The 14,919-nt window shown below is 39.9% G+C and overlaps 1 protein-coding gene across 1 annotated transcript in view; it reads left to right on the top strand.

The window, feature by feature from the left end:
* DENND4C (DENN domain containing 4C) overlaps nucleotides 1-14,919 on the top strand; it is a 274,603-nt gene that overhangs the window by 75,162 nt on the left and 184,522 nt on the right. The window contains exons 5-8 of the mRNA XM_082257942.1: nucleotides 1,013-1,182; nucleotides 7,326-7,567; nucleotides 11,776-11,842; nucleotides 14,826-14,884. Of these exons, the coding sequence (XP_082114068.1) occupies nucleotides 1,013-1,182; nucleotides 7,326-7,567; nucleotides 11,776-11,842; nucleotides 14,826-14,884 (538 nt within the window). The remainder of the gene's footprint in view (nucleotides 1-1,012; nucleotides 1,183-7,325; nucleotides 7,568-11,775; nucleotides 11,843-14,825; nucleotides 14,885-14,919) is intronic.

The following is a 14,919-nucleotide window of genomic DNA, read 5'->3' as shown; positions in this document are numbered from 1 at the left end:
ACAATGTTGGTTAGGATTTCAGTGCATTTGTCAGGCCAAAGGAAGTCAAGGTTTAATTTTTGGCCAATCCACATATATCTGCAGCATTTGCAAAGGATTAAATACTGGATTTTTGTTTTCTTTCTGTTCTGATGTTTTAAATAATGAATTATAACAAATTTGGGCCTCATTAATTAAAAAACCTGGGGGAAATATGGATCCTGTAATGTATTCCTCCTCAGCCAATTGGACCTGTAGTGTTCTATATTGCACTGGAAGAGGGTTGCAGTGGGTAACAAGAACTCTTCATTGACACTGTTCAGCATGATGCCTTGTATGTTAGAGATGTCTGCAGTTTAAAGGATTAAATTGACAGATAATGTGCTGAGTGCATCTAGCCCTTGGTGGTTCAATCCCTTGTTGCCACAAAGTTATTCAGTTGGGCAATGCAAAAAAGCAGTGACAATGCGCAAAGTTCAGTATTGGCGCAAAGTTCAGTATTGTGTAGCAAGAGCTAAGCAGTAATTTCTTTACTGATCCAACTCCAGTAAAGTAAAAACTTGCTGTTTGCTGTGGATTCCAGCGCCCATTTTTCTTTTTTCATTGCTTTACTGAATAGAACTTATATTGAATATTGAACTATTTCACAATATTCAAATTTGCCGAGATACTGAATTTTGGGTTTTCACTGGCTGTAAGCCGTAATCATCAAAATTAAAAGAAAGAAATGTTTGAAAATATCACTCTGTAATAAATCTATATATTATGAGTGTCACTTTTTGTATTGAATTGCTGAAATTAACTTTGAGGTGGGCGAACACGCTGAGATGGACAGGCTCTTGTGCCTAGGGTGGTCAGTTTTTTAATTGGGAAGCTGATTACCAGATATTTCATACAAAGGATGCATTACATAGAGAACAGGATCATTTTTAACCCAAGTACAGGGCACAGCATACCTATATCTGGAATGTTCTATGTTTAACTAGGTTTTTACAGATGAGTTCTACTGACCCTTTACATTTTATGCTGGCAGATATGATCTTCAGATATCCAGAAGAAGATTATGAATCATTTCCACTACCTGAGTCTGTGCCTCTCTTCTGTCTTCCAATGGGAGCAACCATTGAATGCTGGGCTCCCAAAATCAAGTACCCACTTCCAGTCTTTTCTACATTTGTCCTCACTGGCTCCAATGCAGACAAGGTAAGTGCTAAATATTGCATTTTTCTTTATCATACATCCCATTACATAGGGCATCTTCATATTCATTTCAATAGAGTTATTCTGCCCCTTTCAGGTGATTGGATACTGTCAATAAAGAGAGGAAATCTGTGCCTACGCATAACTTTAGTTCTTGCTAGTATCTTAGGTGTGATGGCTATGCCTATGCAGCCTCTGCCCAGATGTCTTTAGCTGTTTTTTTCTTCAAGATTTATATTCAGAAATAGGAGACTAGCTTATCCAGATCTGATACCTAGCTGTCTGCTTAGATGAATGGTACCCAGACCCTTTGACAGACACGCTGGGACAGCCGGTAATGTTGCGGTTTGGCAGTGGACTCTTCACTATGAGACCCTGTGCAATCATATATTGCCTTTTGGACAGGCAGAGTGCTATATGTGTCTGGAGCTAGGGGGAAATTGGTCCCTGTTCTGCTTTTTAGCCCCCATGCATAGGCTCCTTTACAGCTTTCTGGGTTCTATAGTCCTTCTTGGAGTGCTTGTTCCTTGAGCATTAGGTCACCGATATGGTGTTTCTCTGTGCTTGTTAATTGTCTGCTGACTGTGTCTCCAGTTAGTGCCACAGCTGGCCCAGGACACTGCACAGCTGTAGCAGAGTTTGGGGGCCAACTGGAGGCCAAGTTAGCTCTTTGGCAGTGAAACCACCTACTTACAAGGTCTGTGATTGTAGTCGCAATGGAAAAAAATAACATTAAAGGTCCAGTTCACTTCTAGTATATTCACATTCTTTGGTAATCCTCTTCGATATGTGAAAAAATAGGTTGCAGCGCTAAAACATAAAATTAGTGAACATCTAGTGCATATGATCAAAAATAATGAACTCCGCCCATAAAACTGCAAAAAAAGTCCATATGGATAATCGGTGTCAGTATAAACAAGGTCAATCCTCCACCAGTGGTCCTTCACCCAAAAACAGAAATGCGCACTCGCCAGACCATGTTGCGTTCTTATTAGGACAGCTAATGCGTTTTTGTATATTATACAGCAGGTCTTGAGCCAGAAAGCAAATCAGAAGAGAGGATGACACCGGAAAAAATTCAAGTACTCCAACCAGCAGGAAGTTATATCAATAGATATGCAAGAGAGAAAATGCTTTCCATAGTGTAGTATTTATTAAAAGACAACTAAAAACAAGAAAAAGACAAACACAAAGGTCCAATCTTCAGAACATCACTTACATGAAAAGCCACCAGAACCCACAATAGCAATGGTGGCTAGGACCTCTGGCATGTAATACTGCTCTATGGCGGTTTCGCTTGAAAACTCTTCCTCAGAAGCACTATCATCTTTGATAATCCTCTGATCCATGGGTGTTTTTGGACCCCCCCCCAAATGTATTGGTTAGTTTTTGGACAGTTTCCTGACTTTTATTGGAATATAGTTGTATCTGGACCTCTTAGCAGTGGCATGGTGTTTGTTTCCATTTTTGTTTGATTCATTTCAAGGACCAGGGATGCCCGTGCATTTGCAGTGGATGATCTGGTGACGAAGGTGGATTAGTTCTCCCTAATTTATGCTTTTTCTCTGTTAAAGAATCTAACTCTCATCTGCTTCACAGATTCGGGTGGACCGCATTCTGGTGATTCTCAATGTCCTGTACTGGCCTAGGCGAACGTGGTACTCCAACATTGTAAACTTGTTGGTTGAAGTACCATGGCCCTTTACAAATCCACCCGATTTCTTGTCACAAGGTCTGATCATCCATCCTTCTTTATACACTGGCTTTAACGGCATGGCTGTTAAAGCCAGGGTCTTGAGAAATAGGTTTATCTAATTCAGTCATTCCTACCCTGTTGAAAGCTAGGAAGGCGTAAAATTTACCACAGGACTTGAAAGTTGTCTGGTGTGGGGCTCGGAGACTTCATACTTGCGGGTTGTGGGCTGTATCCTAGCTTTTCTCCGGTTTGGAGTTGACCAGGGATTGGCTTTGAGTATGCTTAAAGATCAGATTTCTGCCTTGATGGTTCTCTTTAAGAGATCTATTGCTTCACATTCCTTGCTGTGTGCCTTTGTACCAAGGGGTCACTCATATTGTCCTGCTGTTTAGGACTGTGGAAACTCAATTTAATACTGTTCTATGCTGCAGAAACCTGCCTTTGAACCTATCTGGGACATTACATTATTCCTTAAATCCAGAGGTTATTTTTCTGGCTGCCATTATTTTGGCTCATAGTTTCAGGATTGGCTGCTCTTACCTGTAAAGAACCTTTTTTTGATGCTGCACCTTGACAGAGTGGTTTTTAGGCCACAGCAATCCTTTTTACCTAAGGTGATCTCTGCATTCCATCCTTTTCAAAACATTGTGCTACCTTCTTTGTGTCCTAAGTATCAGATGCCAAGGGACAAGGCTCTTTGTACCTAGTATGTGGTTCAAGGCACCAGGATGCCCTATGGGAAGAAAGGGAACCTTTAATTTGCATGTTACTTTGACACGTACACCTACTCAAAACATTGTTGCTGACCAAGTACAGCCCTTCATGGAAACGGTATGCCCTGATGGCATGCCCTGATGGCAGTGGCCTCTTTCAGCAGGACAAAATGCAAAAATGGTTTAAGAATGGTTTGAGGTTTTGACTTGGCCTCCAGATTCTCAAGATCTTAATTCAATCAAGCATCTGTGGCATGTTCTGGAAAAACATCCAATCCATGGAGGTCCCACCTTGGAATTTACAGGAATTAAAGGATTTGTTACTGATGGCTTGGTGCCAAATCCTTTAGCATACCTTCAGAGGTCTAGTGGAGCCCATGCCTTGATGGATCACATCTATTTTGGCAGCAAAAGGGGGACCTACTCAGTATGGGTGGTCAAAGGTATGGCTGCTCAGTGTAAATGTGTGTGTGTATATGTCTGTACGTTCTTTTTTAATCCTGACCCCTAATCTTATATGATCAGAACTGCTTTTCTAAGCTAGCAGGACTGCTTTTTGTAGGGCTCGTTTACAATAGCGGCAAAAAAGCTGAAAAGCGATCAATGCTCAGATCTTTTTCATAGGTGTTTGATGGATGGCGAAGAGTCAACATGCCGCCTTCTCCCCTGCCTGTTTTTACCCCCTAAATGCAGCACCACCACCATGGAGCACCATCAAGCTGCAACCACATGCAATACACACAGTTCACCTGAATTAGTCACGTTCAGGCGGTAGTGCCCTGCAAACGCCAATAGTGGGCATAATGCCATTTGCAAAACCTCATGGCTGCAGACTATGTATGATCCCAGGCGCTGCTACTGCACCTGAAGGGGGAAAAATTAGGGATGTGGTAAAAATGAAGTTCATTCACGTGGTTTGACCATCCCCCCAACCTATCTTGTGAACAAATTCTTTGACTGTTGTGCTTCAAGACTTAAAATAATTTTAAAGGGTGCCGTGACTGAAAAAGTTTCAGAAACACTGGTGTAAGGGACAAAATTCAGTTTTCAGTGACTGCTTATCCTACCAGGAGTGTTGGTGCTTTCTGGGCTAATGGACATCTGGCCTCAGTAGCTTACGTTTATTACACCACTACCCGGTTGGCAAGTTTTGCAGGCTATTGTGAGCCATCTCTTCAATCTTTACCTGTTTCTTGGCTTGCTACAAAACTGAAGGCTTGCTTAGCTGGAACAGGTTATGCCTGGGCAGGAATTTCCTGACTTTTTTGCCAGTGTCCATTCACCTGAAGGTGGCAGCATTACCCTGTCCTATAGAAAATAAAGATGCACTCTGTTCTGTGATGTATTCCAGGAAAAGGATTTTACAATTAAAAATTTATATAAATGTATCTAGAAAAATAAAAATAACACCTTTATTCTGACTTACAAAACTGGTCCATTGAAAGTGCCAGGTTAAACAACCGATTAGCCATACCAACTCCTATCCTTGGTAGCTATAGTATAGTTAGAAGTAGATTTTGCAGGACGCTTTACCCTTCTTGCCAATTTTTCAGGTGGCTGCATTTAATGTGGTATATTATCACTGTTTTGCAATTGCTAGGAGGTCTGAACACATTGAGTTTTGTTCTGGAAAGAGAGGAAGCTACGTTGTTATCTGGCAAGGACAGAAAAAGCTGATAGCAGCTCAAAGGATCAGCAAGAACTGTACAAAAAGGGTGTGACAGTGTGGATTTCACTGTTTGCAGTCTCTGTGTAGCAGCAGTACTATGTACAAGTGATCATGGCTCTCTACAAGTTTTTATGCTGGTCTCTCCTAAAGGAGAGACTCCAATCGGTTTGTGGTATTTTAGTTTTGTATGGTAATTGCAGAGATCATGTTAGGAGAGCAGTTTTTAAAACGGATGAGAATGAGCTGTTCGTTACAATACCAGCTATGGTAACTGAATGTCTCTTGGAAGTCTTTGAAAAAGCACAGAGCTGAAGGGAAAGTCCTAGGGAAAACCGAATGTTTGTTTTTTATTAGGTATTGTCATCACATTATAGTGTGAGTAATTCTATTAAAAACTTTTCTGCACTTCATAAATAGAGCAGAGTAGGTGTTTTTTTTTAGAATTTGATTTAATACCCTTTTTATATTCTAACAATAACTAAGAGTTTTATATTTTTACCATTTATAATACTACATAAAGTAAATATTTAGAATAAAGAATCAAATATTTTGATATGTGCTAAACTTTTTGGGAGTATATAAATAAAATCTAATTTTATATAACCAGAAAGTGGAATAGTGGTTCCCATATTTTACTAAGCAAGCCCATTGTAATAATAATACAGAGCACTCACAGGAGTGTTATCGTGTTGGCAATGAAAAGTCCTATTACCATTCAATGTCTATAGGAGATCTGTGATGTGTTTACCCTGGCCTGCAACAAAGGGAGGGCATCAGAAGCAAGTGTGCAGCTTTGAACTTTTTTTTTTTTTTTCTACAAGTTTGTTTTTGCTCTGAGCTTTGTTTATCACATTTATTGCCCAGATTGCAATAGAATGCCTACTGATTTGTAGTTGGGGAAAGCCAATTCACACTCTTGCATTTGTTCACTTTGGAGAAGAGCTATTAATAGGCCTGGCAAACATACTAATTGTTTTATTGTGTGTTATATATTGATTAATATGCTTTCTATATAGTTATGTAGGTCACGTTTACTCTTTTCTATACTGAACATTTTTTAACAAAAGTATTGCTGAAGTAAACACATTGCCGTGGTTTAGGCTGTAAAGTTTACAGTAACCTTAGACTAAGGGCCCATTCACACTATAAACTGCACATCTCCTGTGTGTTTTTCCTTTCATGTATGCATGCATTTGATGAGCATTTTTATGGCCATTTACATGCAGTTGATGTACGTTTTTCTAACTGCATTTGTCCCGTGAGGTCACTTTCTTCTTTCTCTGGGCTTCTATGTGCACTGCATTTGCATGCTTTTTCGTGCAGTTTTGCATGTTTGTGATGATGAGAAATGCAGCTTGCTCTACTTTTTTTTGACTGTACTGCAACGATGTGAACTATACCTATAGAATTACCTTGATTTTGTATTGTCTGTCCGGTTAGAGTGCAGTCAAAAATATGTCCAACTGCATGCCACTGCGTTAGGTGTGAATGGGCCCCAAAGATGCTAAAAAAAAAAAAAAAAAGACAGTTATATCCCAGATTAGACACAGAACTCATTTGACTGCAATCTGCTTGGATGCAAGTTCAGCCATATATGATCTTTGATTCAACTGTAATACACTGATCGCAATGGGTTGCTCACTCTACCCCATCCCATTTAGAAAAAGCCTTGTGCTCTTTTCACAGGGTGAAGCATTCTGTGATTGGAGGAAGGAAGCTGATAAAGTTCACCCTTTAGCTCTGCCAATCAGAGAAGGCCTTGTATTTTGTGAAAAGAATGCAGGGCCTTTCCTGAATGCAGGATATGGTACAGGGTACAGCAAGGCACCCATTGTGATCACTACAGGCAAAGCTGGAAATCTCCGTGCTGGATTTTCACCTCCAACAGGAGAGTTTGAACTGAATTAAAGTAAGAATTTGATGAACTCATGTGGCAGCCACAGCTTGGGCTCACGTTTTTAAGTGGTAACTTATTTATACTGTGCAAATGTACAAGAGTAGTTTTGACTTGGCTTTAATGTACTTTCTCATCTCATGAATGTACTTTCACATGTTTTCTTACACCAAGGTTTATGGTGCTGCTATTCAATTCTATGAACCGTTCGCTCGAGAAATGCTGTCTGAGAAACAGATGATCCAGCTCGGACTTATTACAGCTGTGGAGAAGAAAGTCGTGACTTCTAAAATTATTAATACCAACAAGTGCATCTGCCTGCTCTCTCACTGGCCCTTCTTTGAGACCTTTCGAAAGTTTTTAATGTTCATCTACAAGCTCTCTGTGTCTGGTCCTCACACACTTCCTATTGAAAAGTAAGTGTTTATCCCTTTTAAGGCCAGACGTCATTGATGTCTGGATGTCCAGACCCAACTCTAGCAGTATCAGTATGCTTTGGTTAACGTAACCATTCTTTAACCTAATCTAAATTGGCTATATAAATGTTTGCAGTTCTTTTAAAGGACATTCAAGGCTTTCATTGGCTTCTAGTAAACTTACTGCTTATGTTTTTTTTTTTTTTTTAATAAGCCGAAATGGTTTAAAATGCATTTTATTTAACGGCTTACAATAATTTGCACTGTGTAATTTCTGCCCACTGCTTCGTTTCTCTGTTATCTACATTAGTCACCTCTGGGAGGTTTTCCTGACACCAAGAGGTAAAAAGGTGACAGAAGCTCCAGCACTTTTGATTGACAGCCTCAGCTTTGTTCCTGTCTGCTCTATAAAGGAGGGTGTGTCCCTTCCCTCCAATCAGCTCTCACTGAGCTCTGCAGAGAGTAACTTCAGCTCCCTGTGCCCTGATTTCTGAAACCCCAGACAAGCTGTATAAATTATGTACTTTCAGTGGCTGTGGAGCAGAGAGGACTGCACATAAATATGCACAACTTATGTAGGAAGATTGTTTTCATCTGTGTATCACCTGAGGCCAGTCACTTCAATGAGTATATGTAAAGGTTTTTACAACCACGTTAATTTAAATTCCATCGATTACCCTAACCCCTGAAGCCGACTAGCTGCCACACTTGAAATGTGTCTCCCCCCTCTTCCTATGAAACCTAACAACTTGCCGACCAGGCCTTTTCTGGCACTTTTTGTTTACAAGTAAAAATCTGTTTTATTTTCATTTTAGAAAACTACTTGGAACCCCCAATTTTTTTTTTTTTTTTTAGCAGAGACCCTAGAGAATACATTGATAATCTTTGCTATTTTTTAAGTCACATGGTATTTGCGCAGCGTTTATTCAAACACAATTTCTTTTTTTTTTTTTAAATGAATTTTAATGCAAAAACAAAAAAAACCCTATATAACCCAAAGTTTTGGTAAAATATAAAAAATGATGTTATGCCGAGTAAATAACATGTCATGTTTTAAAATTGCAAACGCTTTTGGAATAGCGACAAACTATAATACTTAAAAATCTCCATAAGCGATGCTTTAAAATTGTAACAGGTTACCTGTTTATAGGGTTAGAGGAGGTCTTGCGCTAGAATGATTGCTCCCGCTATAATATTACCTCACATTTGGGGTGCGAACACTGTTTACATATGCGTGTGCGACTTATGTATGTGTTCGATTCTGTAGAGGGGTCACTTTAAATCTTTTTTTCTTAAATAATTTTATATTTTACACTGTCCCTTTTTTTTAATTTTTTTTTTTTTTTGATCACTTTAATTCCTAATACAAGGAATGTAGACATCCCTTGTAATAGAAATAAGTAATGACTGGTCCTCTTTATGGAGAGATCTGGGGTCTAGAAGACCCCAAATCTCTCCTCCTACCTTTTTAAAAGCAAAAGATAAAAAACATTTAAACTTATGCGTTAAAAAAAAAAAAGTTTACTTCCGCCCTAGACCAGAAGTGACTTCATGACGTCGCTCTGGTCTTCAAAGATCATAAAGGTGATCGGAGACCATCTGTTCTCTGTGCTTCACTGTGGCCAGCCGCGCAACGCGCCAGATCGTTTCTTGGGCAAAAACCGGTAAGGCTCAGAAACACAGATGAGCGGCGGGAGGGGGTGGGGACGACCCCTCCCTTTGCTTCTGAAAGCGATCCAGTGGGTAATTAGCCGCTTGGACCGCTTTCATGAGAGAACCAATAGCTAGCTGGAAGAAAAAAAACCTACTGTGAGGGAGGGTTCTGGTGGAGGATAGAGCACGGGGGCTGCCTGTGTGTGTGTTCTGTGTCCATGCTGTGACACACTGAGCCGCTGTTCTCATAGTGCAAAGTTGTTTAAGGTGTGCTGTGAGGTGGAGGAGGGGAGATGAGGCTGGCATGCTTTAAAATGATCTTTTTATGTCCTCTGATAAAGCCCTGTGATAAAGCCCTGTGTATTATCAACAATCACCACAGGGTGACACACAGGCAGGAAGTAGCTGCAAAGAGGCAACAGAAGATCAGCAGTGCTGGGATACTTCTTTCATCCTTTTCTGTGTTTTATTTAAATGTCACAAAGGCTTTATTTTGATGTACAGTTGGGTGGTAAAAATGTGCTGTAAAGACATGTTTTTGCCACCCACCAACAGCCACCCTTAAGCTACAATAGGCAGCAGATGAGGGTATTTTTACATGCTGCAGTCATGATGCATTCGCATAAAAAGGAGTCTCCCCTATAACAGGATTTTAATGTCATTCTTTCTGGCCAGCCCATAACTTTGACGTAATGCGTTACATTGGAGTTATTGACTGACCGCTCTGCTGTAAGTTAGAGTTAGGGCTCTTTCACACGGGCGGTCCGATCAGATCCGCCTGTCAGTTTTTTAGGCGGATCTGATCGGATCCTCCATGCAGCTCTATGGGGCAGCGGGTGTCAGCGGAGACACCTCCACTGACACCCGCTGCCATCCGTATCCGATCCTGTCCGTGAAATCTGGACGGATGGAAACCCTATTTTTCCATCCGTTCAGTAATCGGATCGGATCTGATGAGAGCGGACAGGCGGTCCGCTCTCATCCGATCCCCCATAGAGGGCAGCGGGGGCTGAGACACCTCCCTCTCCACTCTGCAAGCGGAGCTGTCATCCGCCGGCTCAACAGGGATCGCGGATCGATCCTTGCTGAGCAACACGGATCCGCCTACGAAGGCGGACCGCGTGAAAGAGCCCTTAGGGGCGCAAATTACTTGCCCTGACAACCCACGCTACCAAAAAAAAAAACTGGCTCCTAAGTCCTAACTTTTTTAGCTGGCTCCTAGATTCATAGCAAATTTGTCAAGCCCTGATGTATGTATGTATGTATTATATATAAGTGGATAATGACCTGTTTGCTGGCAGGCTTGTTTGCAAATGAATCCATGTGCGCAGTATGATTGGTTCCCTTTATTGCTATGGCAGCCAATCAGAGATCATTAGGTCAAGAGATTTCAAGTCTCTGCAACTAGAACGTAAATGAATGTTCTCTTTGCATGAAGTGTGGTTCTGAGAAACCTTAACCTACAGGCTGCAGGTAAGAAGAATTAATAGCATGTTTGTTGTCTCCATTGAATGGGCAAATCTTTTATTATTGATTTTTTGGAAAGTAAAGTGAGACTAAACCATGTCCTTATTCTCCAAATATAATCCATGCACATCCACTTTTTAAAGGCCCTGTAATTTTATTTTTCATGAAATTTCTTACTGCGTTTTTCTGCCTTTTTGTAACATCCTCCTTGAGCTCCCAAAACCTCTTCTTAGCCTCACTTTCATTCAATTTGAACTACATGAGCACATTGTTTGTGGTAATTTGGACTTCTCTATGCTCTCTTCACCTCCCAAAGTGCATAGTCCCTAGTCCATCTTGGGAACAAGGAAGAGAGGGTGGATAAGTTCCTGCATACAGTGGGATCATGGAAAACAAATTGTCACCTTGGGATAGATTTACTAAAGCTGGAGAGTGAAAAATCAGGCTCACTTCTGCCTAGAAACCAATCAGCTTCTAACCTTAGCTTGTTCAATTAAGCTTTGGCAATGAAACCTGGAACAAAATACCAATTAATATAAAGGTGATATAGTGCTAAAGTGCATGTGCTAAAACATGCTACATATATACATAAGATGAACCAATACAGAAATGTGTTTGCAATTGTGCAATATGTGCAAATAACAATACAATATGATAAAATATTCGTATGGACTAATGAAAGTGAAATTGTGTGGCACTAACAGTCAAAGGATATGACTCCATAGTAGCAAAACGTGAATCACTTAATTGTGATATCTTAAAGTGCAAAATGTGCTCTTAAGAACATTAATAATAAAGTCCATATAGTGATTGTAGAGGTGAACAAGAAATTCCTTGTAGGTGAGCTAAAATCATCCGGTGTACTCAACACGTGATCCAGTGAGCAGAAAATGAGTAATTTATATGTGAAACATTGAGGGGAAAAAACTGGCAGATCGTTCGCCCAATTTTCTCAGTGTGGACGGTGCTTAACTTTAACCAATGCAATTATTTTGTTTGTATATAAATTCAAGCACATTTACTCAGTCTTTTTTTGACAAAATATGCCATTGGACTTACTGTTTTTTATTTTTCATTTTCCTTTCAAGGCATATTTCACACTTCATGCACAATGTTCCTTTCCCATCTCCTCAAAGGCCAAGAATCCTTATGCAGGTAACTGTTTTTTATGTACTTCGCTTTAAATCTACACTACAGTCAGAATAGAAAGTTAAATCAATAACTGCATGGAAGTTCAACCTGCTCTCAGCTACATTTTTAACCCCTTTGCACCTGAGGGTAAAATAAATGTTCATGCCTAAGCACAATTTTGCAACTTTGACATGTGTTATTAAAACAGTACATATCTACACAACTATTTTGTGCATCCAGGTGGATTATACTGCGTTTTTTTCAGGACAAATTGGGCCTTCGTTTGGTGGTAAACTGTAATGGACATGTCCTGATTTTATTTATTAATTTTTTTATCATCGAAGTAAAACTGGCCCAAAATGGTAAAAAAAAATGTTTTTTTATTTTTTATGTAGATGTTTATTTCCATAAATTTCCACCAAAGAGCAACCCAAAATTAATTCTGCTGCTCCTGACAATTGCAGTAATACCACGTGTGTGTTAGTTGTTGTGTGTAGAACAGCCCAGAGACAGTAGTGCGCATTTTTTTTTTTTTTTTTTTATCCTTCGTAAAACACACTGACTGAAAAAAAAATTCTGTCCAAAAAAATACTGACCTTAACCCAAACACTAACCCTGACAATAACCTAGATCAAACCTTGATCTAGATTTTTTATTTCTTTTTTTATTTTTTTTTACACACTTTTTTTTTTTTTTCTCTTTGTAGGGCGAGAGAGATATTACTTATCTCTCCACCATTCACAGAGAGAAAAAACACGGGGACGGGCTTCAGTCACTGATCACTATGATAGCCAATCAGAGGCTATCGCAGAGATCAGGTGACCCAGAATCGACAGTTCCGCCTCCCAATCATTAGTACGGGGCCCGAGGCTCTCTGTGAGACTCTGGTCTCTGTGCTGGGAGCGCGCCCCAGCACAAATGGGGGATACGCAAATATGCAGCCCCTTGGAAAAAAGCCCAGTCAAATGGGGCCACATATTTGCATAGGCTCAGCGCCGAGGGGTTAAACCAGGCTATGTGGCAGTGCTAAGCGAAACTAAAAAGATCTCGCACCTCGGAGATAATAGGTTAAAGTGCATAAAATATGTAAATGAATAATTCCTGTGAATTTGGCAGCTGCAGATTTTAAAGGTGCTATATAATCAAAATCATAATCATAATTATATAGGTGCTATATAATCAAAACACTGAGTACAAAAGATAATTTCGTAAATAAACCGCGCTGCTCTAAATCTTCATAGACAAAATATAAAGCATGACTACAACAGACATGCCATAGCAATACAAAATATTATTAGGACTAAGTAATCCAAGTAAGAAGTCCCAAATAAGAGTGCGCATGCAAATGTAAACAAAAAAGGTGCTCCACTTCTCAGTGACTCCAGTGTTCCCATACAGGCAGACACTCGCCCTAAGTTGTTGACCTACTATTGCTAGTCAGGTCAGTAGTGCTTGTGTTTGGGGATATACCCCTAAGTCTCCAGTGGCTTGTTCCTATGGGTCCTTCTCAGCTGGTGTACCGTCATGCATGCAAATAAAATACCGGAACCAACAATGGGTATGTTTGGCTTGCATAGGGAGGAAAAAATGGCCGTTGCTGTGCATGTGTAGAAAACCAGCGTGTTTAGAACAATAACTGAAAATGCATTTTGACAGGAAGCTTTGAAATTATTACGAGGGAAAGAGAGGTGGTTACCTGTTCTCATGTATAGTTGAAATGTTCCTAACATATACAGTCCTTGTTGTTCCATTGGTAATATTTTAAAAAGCAAGCTTAGTTTATTTACTGAATAAGCTGTACTATTATTTCATAATAATTTTATATACACTGCATTTCACCTTACCGGTGTAAAAATGACTTTCTGTTTGTAAAACTGCTCCACACTAATTTTTTTTTTCAACTTTTCCAAACATTTCCATGTTTTTTTTTTCCCTGGGAAAAAAACTGGAAAAAATTTTTCTCATGGCATCAAAATTTCCACAAATATTACATCTCTAGTCCTTCTTCTCCGAGTAAGCTTCTCTCAGCCCAGCACCAGCAACTCCACAGCTTTTATTCATAGCCCAGCACAGCGATCCTATGTGTGTATCCACATGAAACCTATATCAAGCACAGAAGGCTTTAACCCTTCCATATCCACAGAAGCAGAGGTTTCCAATACCCCACTGTGTTTTCACCATGCATGGCAAACGCAGGGGTAAGAGGTTAGATGACCCTAGTACCCTCCAATCAGTTATCCAATTCTCTACCTTCTGCCTTGGCTGCAGACACAATTCCGGAGAAGGAGGTAGATAAGGAGGATCTCCCCTCCCTCTTATTCTGAGGAATTGTCCTACTGTCCAAATCCAAAATATCCCAATTTCTATCCACTGTCTTGACGTGACAAGTGGTGTTGGGAGTCTACCTCTCAGCTACAACCTCTTTAACCACCTCAGCACTGCCAAACGTGTGTATATGTGTGTATATGTATATGTGTATGTATATATAATATATAAATATATATATATATTCATATTGAGGTGGTTATACCAGGATCTTTCTGCCTCCAATTTCCTTATCAGGTAAAAGGGATCTGAGTGGCTAAACAGCTGCTTGATTGCAACTTTCATTTACTATTTTTACTTTTTGGTCACGTTTTTTTTTTTTTTTTTTTTTTGTCACATAGGGGACCTAAGTCACACTGACAGGCTGTCTTTAATGAGATGCCAGGGGTCTAAAAGACTCCTGATATCTCACCTGCCCTCCAGTAAAGCTGATAGAATGTAGATTAAATGGGTTCATGGAGCCCAGAATACATGGCGGGGGTGCCTTACCCAGGAGTATTGGGAAGCAATCTGGCAACTTTTCTATATAGTAAAGTATTCTAACTAGACAGTTAGATATAGGAATATCAGCAGTACAGTTTATAGGAATATAAACTGTTTATAGGAATATCAGCAGTTTTTTTTTTTTAGTTTTTTTAAAGTTTGGATTTTGTAAAATAATGATGCATTTGTCTCTTTACAGCTATCGGCACATGATGCATTGGTTCTCTCCCAGCCTGTGTCAACTCCATTGCCACTCAGGTAGCCTTTTAATGAAAGACTAATTCCTATTTTTG

The sequence above is a fragment of the Pelophylax lessonae genome (genome assembly GCF_965119305.1).
Source record: "Pelophylax lessonae genome assembly, chromosome: 1".
Classification (NCBI taxonomy): Eukaryota; Metazoa; Chordata; class Amphibia; order Anura; family Ranidae; genus Pelophylax; species Pelophylax lessonae.
Note: the sequence above shows the minus strand (reverse complement) of the source record. Positions and strands in the feature narration are given on the sequence as shown.